Genomic DNA, 20268 nt, shown 5'->3' with positions numbered 1-20268 from the left:
GTTTGCGTCTTTGAAGGCGGCCCGCCCGGGGGCGCGGCGGGCTGTGGGCGTGGCGAGCGCGCGCCGCCCTTCCTGCCGGGGCGCCCCCACCGCGGCCGGACTGGGAGAGCGCGCGGGTGCGCGCGGGGAGAGCGGGCGCGCGCGAGGCAGCCGGGCCGCGCCGCCTAGTCCTCGCCCCGCGGCCGCCGGCCGCCCCGGCCCCTCCCCTCCCCCGCGAGCTGCGCACCGCCGGCCGGCAGACCCAGCGGCCCGCGCCCGTGCCCTTGTCCGCCGACCCCGCGGCGGGCTCCAGGCGGCCGACAGCATGAGCGGCGGCGGCGACGTAGTGTGCACCGGCTGGCTGAGGAAATCGCCCCCCGAGAAGAAGTTGAGACGCTATGTGAGTGCGGGCGGGAGCGGGTGCGGCCGCCGAGGGCGCGAGCGTGGGGCCGAGGGGCTGGGGGCTCCGGGAGGGACGGCGCCGACGGGGAGGGCGGGTCCCGGGGAGGGGGGGTGCGAGGAGCTGCCGGCGGGTCCCGCGGCTCGGGGCTGTGTGAGGCTCCTGCACACCTGTCACAGGTGCGCCGTGAGGGGCGGGGCGGGCGGGCGACCAGGTTGAGGCTGCGGCTTGTTCTCCGCGGGGTGGGCGCGGCGGCGGCGCCTCTCTAGCCAGCCCCCCTGTAAAACTAAATCCAGTATTGAAGTTTGTATTAGATTGTTTTTGGAGACCGAAAGAGTTGATTCCCGGGGCTGGGGGACCATACTAACGCCGAGCGGCTCCAGCCTGCGGGGCTGGGGGTAAAGGGGGGCGTAGGCTGTGGGGCCGCGCAGCCCGCCCCCCACAAAGGGCGAGGCGCCTCACACCCTTTCCCCCTTCCCTTTCTCTGACCGCCCCTCCCGGTGGCCGCCTGCTTCCTTCCAGTCCACAGCCTCTGCATCATGGGCAGCGTCAGCAGCATGTGCAGTCCTTGTATTAAGTGACTCATTTGTTTGTCCCCCTTCTTTCCCTTTATTCCGTGTGCCTCTCACATGCATCCCCCCACCCCACCCCACCCCCCCGATGGTGACACTGCAGTTTGGTCTGCTACAACTGGCCCGGGTTTTGTGTTGTGCAGTCCTTGGGGTCTGGGGCCGGGAGAGATCAAGGTTCTCAGTTGCCAGGTGGTGCTAACCAACAGTGTTTACTGAAATTGCTGGGACAGCCTCTCCTTTCTAAGTGAGAAGCTGGCAACATCCTGGGGAAGGTCGTACAGCCTGGTGTGAGCGGTGAAGAGGTCTGGCTTTCTTTTTCCCCCCTCCACCAGAAGATGCCTTGCTTGGTGGGGTCAAAGTACAAGATGGTGTCAGTTTCTGAGAATTGGCTGAAATCAGTCCTGAGCTATTCGACTGAGTTTGGAAATGGAATTAAGATCGCTAAAAGATGTCCCGGTCTCCCATCCTCTCCTCTTCCTTCCTATGAAATGCCCTTGTTAAACTGACTCTCGGTGCTGGACTCTCTGGGATCATTCCCACAGCATGGAAGTGAGCTGTTGCCTTCCAGCTGCAGTGCATCAAGGGAGCTCTGAATAGACCCTGCCCTCTGTCAGCTGCACCAGTGGCTGTCCATGGGGGGAGAGGCAAAAGCTTACCAGTTTCCTGTCTTGGCTCCCCAGATCAGAACCAAGGGACTTCTGGCCTCCGGATTGAGGAAGTGACATTCTGTTTTTCAAAGGAAGTGTGGTTGGGAGTGCAAGTGAGTGTGTATGTAAATGAAGTCAGGCTCTTATTTAGATCATTTGCTGGGGGGTGGGGGGAACCTCAGGATTTAGCACATGACTTTTTAAAGTGGACATAGATTTTAAATATAGTAGGGATGATACAATGAAGTGTTCATCTCAGTTTTAAAGCTCATTTTCAGAGACGTCCATGTAGCCAAAGAACTATAATTGTTAAGAAAGAAGATTTTCTCCTCTTGAGGGCCATATCAGTTCATTAGGAAAGGTGAATTTTTATATTAGGTTAATATAAAACTATTAATGTTACTAATGCTATTAATGTTTTTACAACTGTAAAGCAAAACCAAAAATCTTTGGCCCCAAAGAGCTTCTGAAGACTATCAATAAAAGTGTAATACCATTCCATACCACCTACTGGAATAAAGTATCCAGTAAAAATGTGACTCTTAATTGTCAAGTTAGAACACTACTCTAAACAACCTTGAAACTTTGTTTTGAAACAGTTTGCAAACAAGTTGACACTGTATCTACATCGACAGATGACTACTTCAACTCTATCACCCAGACTCTCTTTATGATCCATTTCTTGGGTATTTTTGTTCCCAAGCAACTTTAGCTCAAAATAACCGGGTTCAGAGGCTTTGGGGTCAACCACCTTTTTCTCTCATTTGAAGTACTTGACAGCCTATAGTCATAAGATGACCTCAGCCTTTTCCCATCTCCCTCGCAGCTCCAGCCCGTAAGACCAAACTAGTAACAGCTTTTCTTAGACTAGGGTGTGATGTGTTCCACTGGTATGAATGGAAGCCTCCCCTACTGTGGAAGTTCACTTCCCTTAGTTGAAACTGAGCTGGTTTGTGTAACCCTAAACTCCTGGGGAACAGTCTTCCCGTACATCTTCTTTTCTTTGAGGGGTTTGAGAATTTCTCTTTTAAGTTAGAACCTCTGTCAGCTCCCTCTGTTCGTTAGAGGCCCAAGTTCACTAGAACCAAACTAGGAAATTTCCTAGCCCCATTGCTAAACACACCCCCCCAAATTGCTGCTTACTCTGGTATATATAATAGCCATTTGGTATTACAGATTGATAAATCTTCATTATAAGAATGTATCAAGAATCTGAAACAAGGGGAAAAGAAGTTTATGAAATCTATTGCAACCATTTTAAATTTTTTTAAAAACCTACTTCTTTTTTATCAATAATTTGGGGAGGAGGTAGGTGTAGGAGTAAAAATAAAGGAAGAAAGAAGCTATGGCAAATGTTACCAGGATTAGCTTTGGGGATTTCTTCATCGATGTCTTTTCTAATTTATTGATTATAAAAAAGCGTAAAAGATCTAGTCAGTATTTGCTGTGTGCCCTGGAGGAATTATAAAAAAAATGACCTCTGGAAAATGGTGAGTGTTGCCTCTGGGGCATCACTGTATGATTGCAGTGGGAGGCTGGCAGAAGGAACAGTCCTCCCATCATGCTGCAATGTGCATGTATAAATGTGTGCATGCGCGCATGTGCACAGGTGTGAACACACACATGTATACATGTATATGAAGCTGAAATCAGATCTTCTTGAGGAAAAAAATACTTTATGACACACACTGCCCTGTAATTTTCTATTATTTTCACCGAGTTAAAAAAATTAGGGGAAAAGGTTGGCAGCAGCACTGCCCCCTAGTGGCTAATTTGGAGAAAGTTGTGTGTTGATTCTAAAGAACAATGGAATTAAGAAAACTTTATTTGTTAAATAAGCTCATTTGGGCTTCCCTGGTGGCGCCGTGGTTGAGAGTCCGCCTGCCGATGCAGGGGACACGGGTTCGTGCCCCGGTCTGGGAGGATCCCATATGCTGCGGAGCGGCTGGGCCCGTGAGCCATGGCCGCTGAGCCTGTGCTCCACAACAGGAGAGGCCACAACAGTGAGAGGCCCGCGTACCGCAAAAAAAAAAAAAAAAAAAAAAAAAAAAATAAGCTCATTTATTAAATATATGTGTCCCAGGCACTGGATTAGATTCTGGGAGTAAAGGTTAATCCATCCCTTCAGTCTTAGCGGATGACATTGCCGCCTTCTTCACAAAGAAGATTGAAGCTATTATGGAGTAGCTGTTAGCACATATTGTGACCAAATTTCCATATTTACCTGTATCTGCATGGTTCCTTATCTTTTTCTGACTTCTCAGAGTAGAAGTACTATTTCTAACTGATTATCATTTTAATAGCCGTCTGTTGAGCATTTACCTGTGCCAAGCACTATGCTTAGACCATTCATCTCTTAATTTAATCATTTCAGCCCTAAGAAAAAGGAAGCGACTTGCCCAACATCACCTAGCTTTGTCCCAAAACCTGAGCTTTTTTTAAAATTTAACTTTATTTTCGGGTAATTGTAGAAGCTATGTAGTTGTAAAAATAGTGAAGAGATAACCCATGTACCCTTTACCCAGTTTCTCCTAATGGTAACTTCTTGCAAAATTATAGTACAATGAGATAATCAATATTTTGACAGTGATACAGTCAAGATATAGGACATTTCCATCAGCACATGATCCCTTATGTTGCCCTTTTATGGTCGCATCCTCTACCATCCCACACCCACCACATCCTTAACCCATGATAATCACTAATCTCTTCTCCATTTTAATATATTATTATTATTTCAAGAGTGTTATGTAAATCGATTCATACAATACGTAACTTTTGGGGATTGGCTTTTTTCATCCAGCATACTTCTCTGGAGATTCATCCAAGTTCTTGTATGTATCACTTGTTCATTCTTTATTATTGCTGAGCAATGTTCAACAGTATGGATGTACTACAGTTCATTTGTTTAACTGTTTACCCATTGGTTTTAATTTACATTTCCCTATGGCCAATGATGTTGAATATCTTTTCATATGATATTTGCCATCTGTATATTCTCTTTGGTCAAATGTCTCTCTTCAAGTCTTTAGTCCATTTTCTATTTGGATTGTTCACTTTTTTTACTGTTGCGTTTTGAGGGTTTTCTGTATGCTCAAGATACCAGTCCTCATCAAATATGTAGTTTGCAAACATTTTCTCCCAGTCTGAAGCTTGTCTTTTCATCCACTTAACAAGGTCTTTCCAGAGCAAAAGGTTTTGATTTGGATAAAGTCCATTTTACCAATTTTACATTTTATGGGCTGTATTATTTGGGTCAAATGTAAGAACTCTTTGCCTAGCCCAGTTGTAGAGATTTTCTCCGTGTTTTTCCTCCCAAATATTATATGGTTTTATATTTTTCATTTAAGTCCATGATCTGTTTTAAGTTAATTTTTGTATAAGATGTGAAACTTAGGTTGAGATTTTATTTTATTCACTAGCAGTAGTAGTAGTACTTGGCAATGGATGCCTGATTGCTCCAACACCGTTTGTTGACCAGGCTGTGCTGCCTTCATTGAATTGCTTTTGCACCTTTGTCATAAAGCAGTTGGGCAATTTGTGTGGGCCTGTTTCTGGGTTCTCTGTACTGATCCATCATCCCATGTGTCTATCCCTCTGCAATACCACATACTCTTGATAACTCTAGCTTTTTGATGAGTCTTCAAATCTGGTAGACTGATTCCTCTGCTTTATTCTTGATCAGATTATTCTTAAATTTTTCTGAAAGGTAAATTTGAAAAGTCAGCACATCATTAGAAAATTTGAACAATATTAAAGTATAAATAAAAATTACCTGTAATCCCATTATCCTTGAATTTTTTCTTTAAACTTGTCTTCTCAACAGAGAATGTGAATGTAACAAATATAATTTAGTTCAGTAATTTATCAAGCAGCCATTATGTGCCAAGCACTCAAATTCTGGGACTACAAAGAAGAAAAAGAAAGGGTTCCTTGAGAGGTGGCCCTAACTAGAAGTAAGCCAAGAGAAGAAAGCTTTCCAGCAAGAGAGACCACTGACAGTGGAGGCCAAGTGGCAAGGGCCTGAAGAGTGTGTGCGGGACACTAAAAACAGTTTGGTGTTGCTGGACCGTCAGCAGGATGATGGAAGTAGTGGGCTATGAGACTGGAGAGGTAGGCAAGAGAGAACATACAGGCTGGTAAGAAGAGCGGACAAGTTAAAATGGTCAACAGTGCATGACAAGGTGCTCAGCATCAGCAGTCATTAGGGAAATGCAAATCAAAACCATAATGAGTTATCACTTCACACCTGTTAGAATGGCTGTCCTCAAAAAGACAAGAGATAATAAGTGTTGGCAAGGATATAGAGAAAAGGGAACCCTTGTTGCACTGTTGGTGGGAATGCAAATTGTTGCAGCCCCTATGGAAAACAGTATGGAGGGCCCTCAAAAAACTAAAAATAGAACTGTCCCATGATCCAACAATTCCACTTCTGGGGTATTGAAGAAATATCTACACCACAGTGTTTGTTGCAGCATTATTCACACTAGCCAAGATATGGAAACAACCCAAGTGTCTATGAATGGATGAATGGATAAAGAAGATGTGAAAAAAAATATATATATATACACACACATATACATACATACATACATACACACACAATGCAATAATATTCAACCATGAGAGAGAAGGAAATTCTGCCATTTGCAGCAACCTGAATGGACCCTGAGGGCATTATGCTGAGTGAAATAAGTCAGAGAAAGACAAATCTTGCATGATATCACTTACATGGGGAATCTAAAAAAAGCCAAACTTAAAGAAATAGTAGAATAGTGGCTACCAGAGGCTAGGGGGTGGGAAAATTGAAGAGATGTTAATCAAAGGGTACAAACTTCCAATTAGAAGATGAATAACATCTAGAGATCTAATGCGCAGCATTGTAATTTTAGTTACTGTATTGTACACTTGAAAATTGCTAAAAGAGTAGATCTTAAATGTTCTCACCACAAAAGAGAATTATGTGATGTGAATGGGCGTATTAGCTAAAGCTACAGTGATAATGATACGAATGTATATGAATGTAGCAAATCGACATCTTGTACACCTTAAACTTACACAGTGTTATATGTCAATTATTTCTCAATAAAGCTGGGGGGGAAAAAAGAACAGGCGAGAAGGAGGTCTTCAGAAACTAGAGTGAATTGAAGATTTGTTTCTAGACCATCCTAAGCAGCCAGGGCTTTATATCAACATATTATTTGAGTATTTAAACAAATGCTCTTTCTGGTCCCAATTCCTGGGACAGATAGCCATATGGAAATTCCTTTTAGCAGCTTTCTGCTCTGTGGTCCTAATCACTGGAGTGATTCTTCGATTGTGTTCACAACATCAGAGAGACTGCTCTGTTCCAGGGCCAGTCTCCTGAGCGTCTTGTCACCAGCGTTGGGTCAGAATTTCTCATTTGGAAGCAACCCTTATGTCTATCAACAGATGAATGGATAAATAAAATATCTATGTACATGCAATGGAATATTGTTCATCCTTAAAAAAGAAGGAAATTTTTATACATGGACTTACTACAAAATGGATGAACCTCCGTGACATTATACTAAGTAAAGTAAGCCAATCACAGAAAGAAAAATATTGTGTGATTCCACTTCAATGAAGTACCTAGAGGAATCAAATTCATAGAGACTTGCCAGGAACTGGGAGGAGGGAAGAATAGGGAGCTGTTGTTTAATGGGTAGAGAGTTTCAGTTTTTCAAGATGAAAAGTTCTTGAGATGGATGTTGGTGATGGTAGCACAACAATGTGAATATTTAATGCCACTGAACTCTACACTTTAAAATGGTTAAGATGGTAGAGTTTACGTTATATGTATTTTTCCACATGTTAAAAAGAAGAAATGCCTCATTTGTTAGTACTTGGCCCTGCTAATACTTTAGTCCAAGAGAAAAGACAGGATGGAATCGCCGCAGCCTTGAATGAGAATGGAATGTACAGCTACCCCTCCCCCAGCTTTATGCTTGCCTCTTTTTATTTATCTACCAGTTGTCAAAATAGTGAGTGGATTCCTTAGTAGCTTTCAAAGTGATCAGTTAAGGTATTTTGGAGTAGCATTATGAGCTCACACATTTATACACATTTGATGTGTTCGAACCTGTTCTGGTTGTTGTCCTTATTGATGCTCAGATTGTACTCTTTAGCCAGTGGGAGGCTATTCAAGTTGGCTTCTGAGTCCTTTTGACATAACCTTACTAGTAGGTTTGTTATCTGATACAACAGTTTGTTATCTGATACGACAAGATGTTCCAGGCCTATCTTGTACGTTTCTGATCCATACTTTGAATTAACCATTTCCTCGAAGAGTTCTTTTCTTTTATTAAAAATGGTATCTAGAAAGCACATGGGCTTTAAGGAGTGCTCATTGCTTTTGGGTTGGTCACACACACTTAGTTTCAAATATTATCAAGATTTCATCACAGTGGCTTCATCTATCCCTTTTACTGTTTCTTTGCTGAAATAAAAGCAAATTCTTAGACATGTACGTAAGTCTTATAAACATGTGTGTGAAAACAAAGGAAAAAAAAACAAAAATGCAAAAAAAAGACAAGAAAGAAAAGAAAAAGTCTGTGAAAATACCATACCTTCTGTTCACACACATTTCCCCTGGTCAGACATTTATGTTACTTCTAATCATTCACATTTCTGTTTTAAAGATGGAACATCTTCTGAGAGTTTCACCCCAGCTGATAAGCCACAGGATTTAGGTGTCATTAACTATCACCGCAGTACACTTGGAAGATTTTCTTGGATAGGCAATCATATCTTTCCTTAGCCTGCCTTGGAAAAACGCACCAGTTGGAGGTTTGCTGGCTTGCAAGAACAAGGGAAAGGGCTAAGGTTTATAAGTAGAGAGGTTAACATTCTTGTGAGGACTATAGGAATGAATCTGTTGTTTTGATCTTTTGATATAATTTTCTAGAGGCAAAAATGGGTGTAGTCTAGTTAGGCATATAATTTTTTGCATACCAACAGAGGCTACAATATGTTGAGTTTAATGCCCATTAGAAGTCTAAAGATACTATCATTGATGATAGTGAGTCTGCAGTGTACATGGTATTCCCCTCTGAGTTTACAATCTTGTTGGGGAAGCAGCTTGAATTATAATGGCAGACAATATAAATGGCAAAGACCATTGTGCTGTAGGAGCCCAGGAGAGATTGGTCTAGTGTGGTCAGTGATCCCAGTGTCACAAGACCTATGTTTAGATTTTACTTGCTGGGGAATCTGCCATTTTACCTTTCTGCACTCATTTTCTCCTGCATTCTTAGCACTTAGTTCACGTGTCACCTTGTGGCAGCCTTTCCTGCCCTATCTTCCCCATCAAAATGAGTTATGAAACCCCTTCTCCACGTTCCTGTCATTATGCCTTAGTACCATTGACTAACTTGATTTATGCTGTGCTTCCCCCCAGAATGGTAGCTTCTGGACTGCACCATGTCCTTTGTTCATCCTTGTAGCCCTGGTTCCTAAAACCTAGTTATTGGTTGACTAGCACTTTATATACTTTTAAGTCTGAACAAATATTTCTTTAAGATTGGTTACATTTCTTTGGAGAAGAAAGAGCTTGAGCTGGAATTGGATTGAAAGTGCTTTTTTTTTCTTTTAGCAGCAGGTTTTGGAAACTTTGATGAGATAGGCTTTTAAAATTGAATTTTTTGGTAATATTTAAATTTCACTCTTATAAAAAAGTTATTATAAATCAGAATATTATCAAAAAGCAAATAGCAACATTAATAAAAAGCACCTGTAATACTCCTACTACAGCATATACATTGTTAACATTTTAGTGTATTTCGTAGTCTCTTCTGTGTCTACAGTGTGCTTTGTATACTTTATAAAATCAGAGTGAGACTGTACCACCTTTTGTATGCTTTAAGTTATATAGTATTGAAAATATTTCCCTGTTTCACAGTCTTCTAAGACGTGGCTTTTAATGGTTGCTTAAGCATAATGTGACATAACACAGAGCTTCTCAAGTATGTGTAATATAAGGACACTTTAAACAAAATTTTTACATGTTCTTGATGTTGAATTAAATTATCTTTATTATTATGTTTCCCAAATGTCTATAAACAAAACTATGAGGTATAAATGTATGCTTATAGCCCTTCTACAATTATAAAACCAAAACAAATTTTCAGATTAACTTCAGAGCCAATATAATTCACATTAACAACACTGGATATTTTGCTGAAACTAAATTGCTGCTTAAAATGTAGATATGGCCCTTATTCTTTTTTTTTTTTTTTTTTTTTTTGGCCGCATTGGGTCCTTGTGGGCTTTCTCTAGTTGCAGTAAGCGCGGGCTACTCTTCATTGCGGTGAGTAGGCTTCTCATTGCGGTGCCTTCTCTTGTTGCAGAGCACGGACTCTGGGCACGCGGGCTTCAGTAGGTGTGGGACACAGGCTCAGTAGTTGTGGCTCGTGGGCTCTAGAGTGCAGGCTCAGTAGTTGTGGCACACGGGCTTAGTTGCTCCGTGGCATGTGGGATCTTCCCAGACCAGGGATTGAACCTATGTCCCCTGCGTTGGCAGGCAGATTCTTAACCACTGCACCACCAGGGAAGTCCCGGCCCTTATTTTTATGGAAGCTTCTGTTCTGTGCGCCATGCTTTTCTTTGTTTGACCTATAGTGAAACTTTGGTTTGTATAGCAAGCCATTTGGCTTTTAATTGGTATGACTGCATTATTTATAGGCAGTCACCTCTGTCCTTCTTTCTCATTAGTCATTAGCCTATGAAATTTAGAGAACTTAATACTTAACATCAATAAGATTATAAATGCAAATGCTGGTAATCAAGAAGCATCTTTCACTTGTAAGATGATCATTCACATGATTGAGACTATATTTACATATTTTAAGGTCACCCTTGAGATAAAAATTCAATATTGAAAAATATTTTGAAGTGGATTTGCAGATCCCTGGGGATGACATGTCTTTGGGCCCCACTTGAAAAATCCTGGTGTGACTGTAGAATGCATGGGCTCTGAGGTGGGCTCTGGGTTGGAATCCAAACTAAGCCTTCCCTGTGCTCTGTGGGTTTGAGCAAGTTTCTTAATCTTTCAGAGCTTTCATTTCCTAAACTGTGAAGTGTAGATAATGGTAACTTTAATCAATTAATTGAATAATTTTAACTCAGAGGGGTGCAAACATCAATGCTTTTTTTCCCTCTAGCCAGAATTCCCAACTGTGCTTTGTCAAAATCTTCCTTTCCTCTAGGGGACAGGTCCCTTGATGGTACCTAGGGCAGAGTCCACAGACTTCTGGTCACTCTGGGTTATCGAAAGTGCACCATTGTAAAATTCCACTATTATCTAATTGAAAGCTTTTCCTACTCCTATTGCTGACCAGACTTGTGGCTCTGGGGGTGTGAAGTGGGAAAAGGTAGATTAGTTTTACCTTTCCGCTTGTGTTCCCTGTTCCTCACCTCAGAGAGTTTGGGGGCGGGAGGACAGTCTGTCTGGGGTATTTCTTCCCTGCTCCCTTCTAGGCCCCAGAGGTTGGTGGGTAGGGATGGGCAAGAGGGAGAGGGACAGGGATAAGTGTCTCTTACCTGGCTGCTCTTGGGTCCTCCTTGATGACATTTACTGGTTGCCTGACCAGCACTGCCTGTGTGCACTCCCCATGATTGTGAGTTCCTTAGAGGATAGGCTTTCTCACCGTGTGCTCTCCAGACCTGGAGAGGAAACTGGTATTATGTTCTTTCAACCTCTTATAGACCAACCCCTCCCCTTCTTGTTACCCCACGGCTGGGGCCCACTTGCCCAATGGACAGCCCTCTAAGGTGGGGACCTGGCAAGAGGGCTTAAGGCCATCAATTTCCGTGGGGCTTCTTGACCAAGGGGACTCATGTCCATGCCAAGCAGTGGGGGAGCAGCGCTGCTGCCCCTTCTCACCCCATTTCTCCTTCCCCTGTCCAGAATGGTCCAGGGCAGATGTGTAATTCAGCTGCCTGAGCAGATATTCACCAAGCATTACGATTTTTAAAAATTCTTGTCCCAATTCTTTTTTTGTGGCACCCCTGAACTCAGTAACTGATTGATTTAGAGGAGCCCACTGCGGGGGTAGGGAGAGTACCACCCCAAAATACAGCATGACCCACTAGGTCAAAGGATCCATGGTTCCCCCTCCCCATCTCTACTCTTCTTTTGTGGGCTGTGGAGGGGGGAGGGGCAGTGCAGGGGCACAAATGGGGGCTGGGTTAAAAGGATTCATACTACAGCTTCTTAATACATCCTTGAATTAGCCCAGTCTCAGTTACTGACTGCTGTCTACTTTGTGGGGAGCTCACCTCCTCTCTATTTTTAGCAATGGGTTCTATTTACCAACCTGGTGCAACTGGAACTTTATAAATTGCTGTGGTATTAAATATGATAATGCCAGGCACATTGTAAGCACTCTATAAACAGTAACTGTTACAGTTATTGAAGTGCCAAGTTTATTTGACTCTTCCCTTGTTAGACATGTAGGTAGTTTACTCTTTTCCACTATTTTAAATAATGCTGTGATGATCTTTATAGCAAAGACTTTTATCCTTAGGACAAATTGCTATAAATGGAATTTCTAATTCAAAGAGTGCAGTTATTTGCATGGTTTTTGTTACATCATACCAAATTGCCTCTCAGAAAGGATAGAATTTTGCTTTCCCTGATTCTTCTTTGATACCTGATTCTTCTTTGATAATAGATAGTATACTTTTTGAAAATACTTGATAATTTGACCGGTGAAAAAGTAGTCCCTGATTTTAATTTGGATTTATTTGATTGCTACTGGTTTGAATACATTTTCATATATTAAAGACTCGTATTTTTTTAACAAGTTGCTTGTTCAGATGATGGGTGCTTCTTGATATAAATAGGAAGACTGAGTAGTTTTAGGTATGAAAAAAAAGGGAGCTTGGAATAACTTGAGCAGGGAATCTCCAGCAGTAGGGAGGGAAAAGAATGACCGCATCTGACCAGACGTTCCTCTTATTTATCAGTTGCCTTCTGAGACCTTTTAGCTCTGATTCCATAGATTTCCCCCGTGCAGGCTTCTCGTCTTAATTTGGTTTCAAGGCCTACCTCAGATGTCATCTACTTTGTGCCACTTCCTGGTTTCCTCCTGAAGGACATGTGTCTTCCCACATCATCCCACCATACCTCCCTATAGCTTTTAGGACGATGCTGTTTGACTGTGTTTTTAGATCTCTCCCCTTAATTACACAGGCTCCTCAAAGGCAGCGATTTTTCTTTTTTTGACCTCTAGTGTTTGGCACAAAGGCACTCAAGGAGGAAGTAAGGTGATGAGTAAGAATCATCCTTTTTCTCTGGTAGCTCACAGTTTATCAAAGAAAATGGACATCTAAACTTACTAAATATAATGGAGAGTGTTCTGCTATGCTAGAGGTTGTGGATAATGTTACAGGGGAGTGGAATAGAGGAATTTCACTTAAAGTGGGGTAGTATCAGAGAAAGCTACGGTGAGAATGACAGTGGAGCTGGGCTTTGAAGAATGAGTAGGAGTTCATCAGACAGATGGGAGAAGAACATTTCAAGTAATAACAGCTTATCAAAGGCCTAAAGATACAGGCACATGGATGTCAAGCAAAAGTATATGGATGGGGAAGGATTAAGAATGAGGTTCAAGTGGCCCCCTCTGTTCTCCCCAAGGCCCCATCTTCATTACCTTTACTCACCATGATCCCTTTGCTTTGTCTGGAGTATCTCCCCCTGTCTCCTCGGACCCTAGCAATCATTCTGCAAAGTTACTGAATACTTATTATACACCATGCGCCAAGGAAAATAGACAGAAATGGGTTCATGGGCATCTTTGAATGGCATCATGGGAATGTTAGCCCCATGCTGAAAATCTACACAAGAGAATGGTGTCTTACCCAGATACTTTTTGGACTGCTAAGATTCCAAATAACTAAAACATTTTCTATTATAGCAACTGTAGATAAAATAGTTATTCTTAGCAATCAAAAGAGTATTATAATTTCTTTACTTCCCCATGATAACAGTTTCTCTCAAACCAGGCTTAGGCAATCAAAGAAAATATAGTTTCATATCTTTTTATATAACTGATCTTCTTTTCTGTCAGTTCACATCTGTTGTTCCAGTTTCTTTTCCTTCATGATAAATCTTTGGACATGATAAGGCATGCCCAAAACATAGTGGCATAAAACAACCACTTTATTTAGCGCACAGATAGTATGGGTCAGAAATTCAGACGGGGCATGGCAGGGACTTGTTTCTTCTCCCAGATGTCTGGGACCTCAGCTGGGAAGACTTGAATGGCACAGCATCCCTCACTGCTGGGAACTGGAATCATCTGAAAGTGTCTTCACTCACACAACTGTCAACAGGGTTGGGATGACTCAAAGGCTCCATTCAGCTGGGGCTGTTGACCAAGAGTGTCTGGAAGTGGCCTCTACATGCAGCCTGGGCTTCCTCCCAACATGGCAGCCTCTAAGTAATCAGATTTCTTACAGGGTGGCTCGGGGCTCCAAGAGTGAGGGTCTTGGTGGCCAAGGTGGCAACTACATGGCCTTTTTAGTGACCTCATCTTAGAAGTCACGCAGTGTTACTTTTGCCATATCTAGTGGTCAGAGGAGTCTCAGGCCCACTCAGATTCAAGGAAAGGGAACATAGATGCCCAACTTCTTGGCAGATGGAATGTCAAAGAATTTGTGGCCGTGTTTTAAAACTGCCATAATTTATAAGATTTTAATTTTTCAGCATAAACAATCTCCTTTGAATCTTTTCAAAGTTCAACTTCCTAATCAGAGCCCTTTGAGTAAACACTTCATTCTTCAGAGTTCTGCCCACTTACCTTTCTAAACCCCCAAATCTTATTCCATCAGGGCAGGGATTTTGTTTGCATCACTTATCTCCAAGTCCTCACCAACCCAGAACAGTGTCTGGCAAATAGTTGATGCTTAATACCTGTTACTGACTGCTTCATGAGAATGCTTACTGTGTCTCTGTATGAGTTAGAAGAGGATGTCTGTGTGGCCATCCACACTGATGTCTGTGTGGTGTCCTCTGCTTCATTGTCTAGTTTGGAATGTATCCTGGAGTTGTCTGTTGAGTTGTAACTAGTCCTGTCTGTCCTTTGGGAGTGATGTGCAGGAACCCACTATGGAGGTTGTGGTGCTAGACATTTGTCTCAAAGTCCCTGTGCACTGAGACCTCTTTGCTCCACCCACAGACCTCTGCTGGTCCACCAGTCTTTTAGCAACTTCTAGATGCCCTGAGTGCCAGGCAGGCTTTAGGGAGGGAGCCCTGCTGCCCCAAGCTCATCCTTCTGGCTGTCTCCTGCGGCTACATCCGAGCCCTTGCTCCCATACACATATTGACACAGAGCTGAAGATTGAACTTCAGTAGCCTGAAGGCCACCCCCATGTTCTGTATGGGAAATGGGAGTCTCAGGATTTCTGCAGTTCCATTGCTCCCTAAGTTGAACGGGTTTTGGTGACAAGAAGGAATGTGTCTGTGGGGAGGGGGTGTGTGAATGAGGACTGTGTCTTTGTTTACCAGTTCTACTCCCTTCCTTCCCCATAAGGCCAGAGCGAGTGGGCTTCTCTTTTACTTCTGCTTCTATGGCTGGGGCTTCTCCTATATCACATCCTCCTTTCCAACTCAAACTTAGCTGTAAATAAGGAGGCACTTTATAGATGGAGCACGTGATGAGAAACTGCTCTGTCAACAAGGGAACACAAATTAGGAAACATTTCAAAAATATTGTAACAGTTACTCTCCATTACATTAAGCACAAGTAAAATGACCTTAACTAGTTATGGACCAGCCGCCTTCCACCAGACCACATTTTCACAACACCAGTACCACAGTGGGAGCCTGGAGAGTCTGTTTGAGGAAGGTGTGAGTGCATTGTCAGGACTCTTAAGTGCTGCCCGGTCCTTGTTGCTGACTTTAAAAAGTGAATCCTTGAGTGTCAATTTTCTCTTCAGTAAAATGGGGATATGCTACCCGTCTTCTGATTGGCAGCTACTACAAGTTCAGCATCATTGTTAAATGAATGCTTAGATGATTTCCATGGAAACCAGTTTCCCATCTCATTCTTCCTGAAGTTTCCTAACACTGTTTCCAAAAGACCTGGGGTGCTTTAGAAAATATAGATGCCAGCCTGCTCTGGTCTAAATGAATCAGAACCTCTGAGGGATGGGGCCCAGGGATTTGTGTTAAGAAGTTAATTCATGTGACTTTGGGCACCCCCTGATTAAAAACCTCTGCCAAAAAAAAGACTAGAGATACAATATTGTAGTGTTCTGGGGGCAAGTCTTTTTATGAGACTGTCTAAGGCTTCTGTTTAAGTTGGACTTGACCAGGTGAGAAATCACTTATTTATAGCTTGCTGTTGTGGGCTCCAAAGTGATAGCCTTGCCAAGCCTGGTTTCTATTCCAAACCCTTTGTAAACCAAGGGGACAGAGGCAAAGTGCCGCCTTATTTGCATGAGTGTCCCTATCAGGGTTTTCTATTAACTGGACTTATGGTTGGTGAGCTTTGAGCCAGTAAGTGCTATGCTCTTTTGTTACTGCACTTGGTGTGCCTGGTGTTAATGTAAACTGTCTGTCTAAAGCTGCCTGATCCTAAACTGACGCATTTGTGTGATGGTGGATACAAAGGGATCTATATTATCCTGAAGAGAACAAAGCAGCATTATCTTTTCCTTGTAGGAAGTTATTGTTCAACAAATGCCTAAAATGTCTCCTGGGTACAAGGACCTCTGCTAGGCACAGTGAGGGATAAGCCTTATAACAAGGACTCATATGAAGCTGATAATACTGGTAACCCTTGGGGATTTGGGTGGGAGGGATGGTCAAAGGGGGTTCGACTTTATAATGTCTCAATTCTTTTCTTTTTTACTTTATTAAGATATAATTCACATACCATAACATTTGCCTTTTTGTTTTGTTTTGTTTTGTTTTTTGAGGTATGAGAGCCTCTCACTATTGTGGCCTCTCCCGTTGCGGAGCACAGGCTCTGGACGTGCAGGCTCAGCGGCCATGGCTCACGGGCCCAGCCACTCCATGGCATGTGGGATCTTCCCGGACCGGGGCGCAAACCCGTGTCCCCTGCATCGGCAGGCGGACTCTCAACCACTGCGCCACCAGGGAAGCCCCCAAATTTGCCATTTTACAGTGTACAATTCAGTGTTTTGAGTATAATTCACACAGTTGTACATCACCACTGCCTAATTCCAGAACAATCCCACCCCAAAAGGAAACTCCGTACCCATCAAGTAGCCATTCTCCATTCCCTTCTCCATTCTCTTCTCCCCAAAACTCATGGCAACCACCCTTGCTTTCTGCCTCTATGGATTGGCCTGTTGTGGATATTCCATATAAATGGAATCACATACTATGTGACCTTTTATGTCCACCTTCTTTCACTGAACATAATGATCTCCAGGTTCATCCACGCTGTAGCATTTACATACTTCATTCCTTTTTGTCTGAATAATATTCCATTGTGTGAATATATCACATTTTGTTTAACAAGTTTAATGTGATTGTTAAAATGAATGCTTGGGTGATTTGTATGGAAACCAGTTTCCCATCCCATTCTTTCCAAAGGACCCAGCGGAATTGTTAGGTCATATGGTAACTCTGTGTTTAACTTTTTAAGGAGCTGCCAAATGGTTTGTCTCAACTTTTTAATAAAAAGAATATATTCATACTATTTTTGTAGTTATGAACCAATTTTTAAATTACTTTTAAAATAGAAAAGAGGGCTTCCCTGGTGGCGCAGTGGTTGAGAGTCCGCCTGCCGATGCAGGGGACACGGGTTCGTGCCCCGGTCTGGGAAGATCCCGCGTGCCGCAGAGCGGCTGGGCCCGTGAGCCATGGCTGCTAAGCCTGCGCGTCCGGAGCCTGTGCTCTGCAGGGGGAGAGGCCACAACAGTGAGAGGCCCGCCTACCGCAAAAAAAAAAAAATAATAAAAATAAAAATAAAATAGAAAAGAAAGTATCACAGAGGATGCAAAGAAGAGTGTATATCCAGTTCTGATTGTATTCTCTGGAATTCACCAGGTTCTGTTGCTTCTTAATTTTTGATAAAGTCACAGAATCAGAACAGTAGAAGAGCTACTTCCCTTCTATCAGAGTCTCTAAAAGAAAAGATGGAGAAGAACGTGGCCTCGTTCTTCACGTCAATCTCAAATGTTTCCCCCACAGTAAAATGTGATCTTCCCTGTTCATGTCAGAGCATGTGGACTGAAACTCTTTCCTAGCACTTAACACATTGTGCCAAGGAGCAAGTCATGTATATATATACCTCTCTCCTAGATGACGAGGCCCTAGAGAGCAAAGAAAGACCAAGTCTTGGGCTCCTATTTGTACCACCTATAGAGCATATGCTTGATATATGCCCATTAAATATTGACTTGAATTATATTAACATCCTTAGACTTTTCAACTTGATATTAAGAGGAAAGTTCTTTTCTGACCAAGATCCCTAGTTCACTTCTCTGTTATGTGGAGTTTCTCATTCTTCTGTTTCCACTCAAAGAAATATGGTTTAAGGCAAGGTAAGAGTTAACATTTTTTTTTCAACAAAGCAACAGTAAGCAAGACTAGTTGTGGGAGTAGGATTATTGTGTTACTTATTATGAAACTATGTTCTCTAAGCATGTCCATAGCTGTGAGGTCAGAAGGTTGGTAGGGAGCATTTGAGTGAAGATTAGAGAAATTATTTTCTAAGAATATATTGTGAGCCATATACACACACACATATACATACATACACATATATAGTTATATAGAGAAAAAATATACATGGACATTCCTATTCACAAACAGATTTGTCTGTTCATATGTATATGGGATACTGTTCTGAGCACTTCTTGTATATTATCTCATTTAATCTTCACATCAGCCCTAAGAGATAGGCACTTTTATTTTCTCTATTTTTGGGTAAGGAACTGAGGAATAGGGAATTTAGGAAATTTGCTAAGTTTTCTCCATTAGAAAGAAAGGAAACAGATTTTTGACCCCAAGTAATCTGGCCTCTCTATATAGAATAAGCACATGTTTTTGTGGGACAAATCGGAGTTTGGATCCTGGCTCTACTGTTTAATAAGAATATGACCTTGGACAAGTTATCTAATCTCTCTGAGCCTCCTTTCTACAAGGAGTAGTTGGCATATTGGGAGTAAAGTTCTTCATTCCACTTTAATTCCCTCTGCTACTTCCTTGTGGGTATGTCTTTGGTAACATTACACAACGTGACAATGGCAGGATATGAGAGTGATGGCAGATTTCAACTGAAATTTTTTGGAGTTTTGTTTTGTAACAAGTAAGCTATTCAGCATGTCCTTTTCTGGCCATGACGACAACGTCGCTTTCTAAACTCACTGAGAGACCACTGTTACTATGGGCTTAATTCTGACCCGGTGGGAAATATCTTGGTAACATGAACTTTGTGAGAGCTTGGGAATGTGATGGTCAATTTAGTTTGCTATCAATGAAGAGAGAATATTGTACCCCAGACTTTAGGAATGCATATTTCAGAAAGTGTGTATCTAAAAATGTTGACCAATGCTAGTACATCTAGAGAAGGTGACCAGGGGATTGTGTGGGATCCATGTCAAAAACGGAGTAGTTGAAGCCTCAGGGCCCTTTTGGTGTGAGGAAAAGAAGAGGAAGTAGATTTCTTTTCTTCTAGCTATGAGCTTTCTTGTGCTTCAGTGTTTCAATCAATGATTTCTGTATCTTCTTCCTATTTTCCATGGAAATGATAGAATTCCCTACATGACCTACTGACTTTTCTGGAAGCCTATTTCTAAAGTCAGATCAAAGTTATATTAAGTGTATTTTTTGAAAAACATTAGAGAATCTGCAAAGCACAAAACTTTCACTGTAAGTAGAAGAATCATGGCTCATAACCACTGGTTTTGATCTCATAACCATGGATCCTATTGGAATTCCTTGTTATTAGTAGACACAAATAAAACAAATGTTTTCTGCTCCCAGCTCTATAGGGACTTTATTAAAATTGGAGGAATAGTATTTTCCGGTGCTTTGAGCTGTTAGAAAAATAGGCTTTATTATGGCTAAGTCTGCAAACTGACTGCAAAAAGGGATGATTGGGTTGATTTCTATGCATGGTGACTTAGCTTTGTGTAGGGGCTGTGCAATACACAGAGACTAACATAACTGTTGTTCTTGGAAGGTCCATTAGGCCTAAAAATATGTCTCCCTGTTGTTAATTGTGCTAGGAAAAAAAAAAAAAGCATAACTGGAGTGTTCCCTTTTGTGGATCCAGGAAAGCTTTGTTTTGGAATATGGAGGCCCGAGCAGAAGAGAGCTAAAGCAATGTAGGATTTTACTGAGTGCCTGCAGGATGCCTCTCACTTGGGATGTAAACGATATGGTTCTTGGCCTTCAGGAGCCTGGATTAGAAGGAAATTGATCAATCAGTCAATCACTAATTGAGATCCACTGAGAAAAGTGCTGCAATACAGACATAAAGTGCTGTGAGAGAATGGAGGAGGGTACAATTAATTGAGTGAAAATAATCAGAGAAGGCTTCAGTGAGGTGTTATATACACTAGGTCTTAAAAGGACCTGTGAAAGTTGGCCTGGAAGGGGGGAAGAAAGGTATTTCAACCAGAGAGAAGACTGTGTGAAACTGCCCCCCCCACATGCTGGAATGAT

The 20268-nt window shown here is 42.3% G+C and overlaps 1 protein-coding gene across 2 annotated transcripts in view; it reads left to right on the top strand.

The window, feature by feature from the left end:
* Window positions 1–206: 206 nt before the first annotated feature.
* The window catches only part of GAB2 (GRB2 associated binding protein 2), a 172882-nt gene continuing 152820 nt past the window's right edge, over window positions 207–20268 (top strand). For both annotated transcript variants that reach the window (XR_014016375.1, XM_081241103.1), the window contains exon 1: window positions 207–379. Coding sequence is in view for 1 of the 2 variants with exons in the window: in XM_081241103.1 (XP_081097229.1) it covers window positions 305–379 (75 nt within the window). In the remaining variant the exon portion in view is untranslated. The remainder of the gene's footprint in view (window positions 380–20268) is intronic.

Source organism: Mesoplodon bidens (genome assembly GCF_964165515.1).
Source record: "Mesoplodon bidens genome assembly, chromosome: 7".
Classification (NCBI taxonomy): Eukaryota; Metazoa; Chordata; class Mammalia; order Artiodactyla; family Ziphiidae; genus Mesoplodon; species Mesoplodon bidens.
The sequence above is the reverse complement of the archived record's forward strand: the minus strand, read 5'-3'. Positions and strand labels throughout refer to the sequence as shown.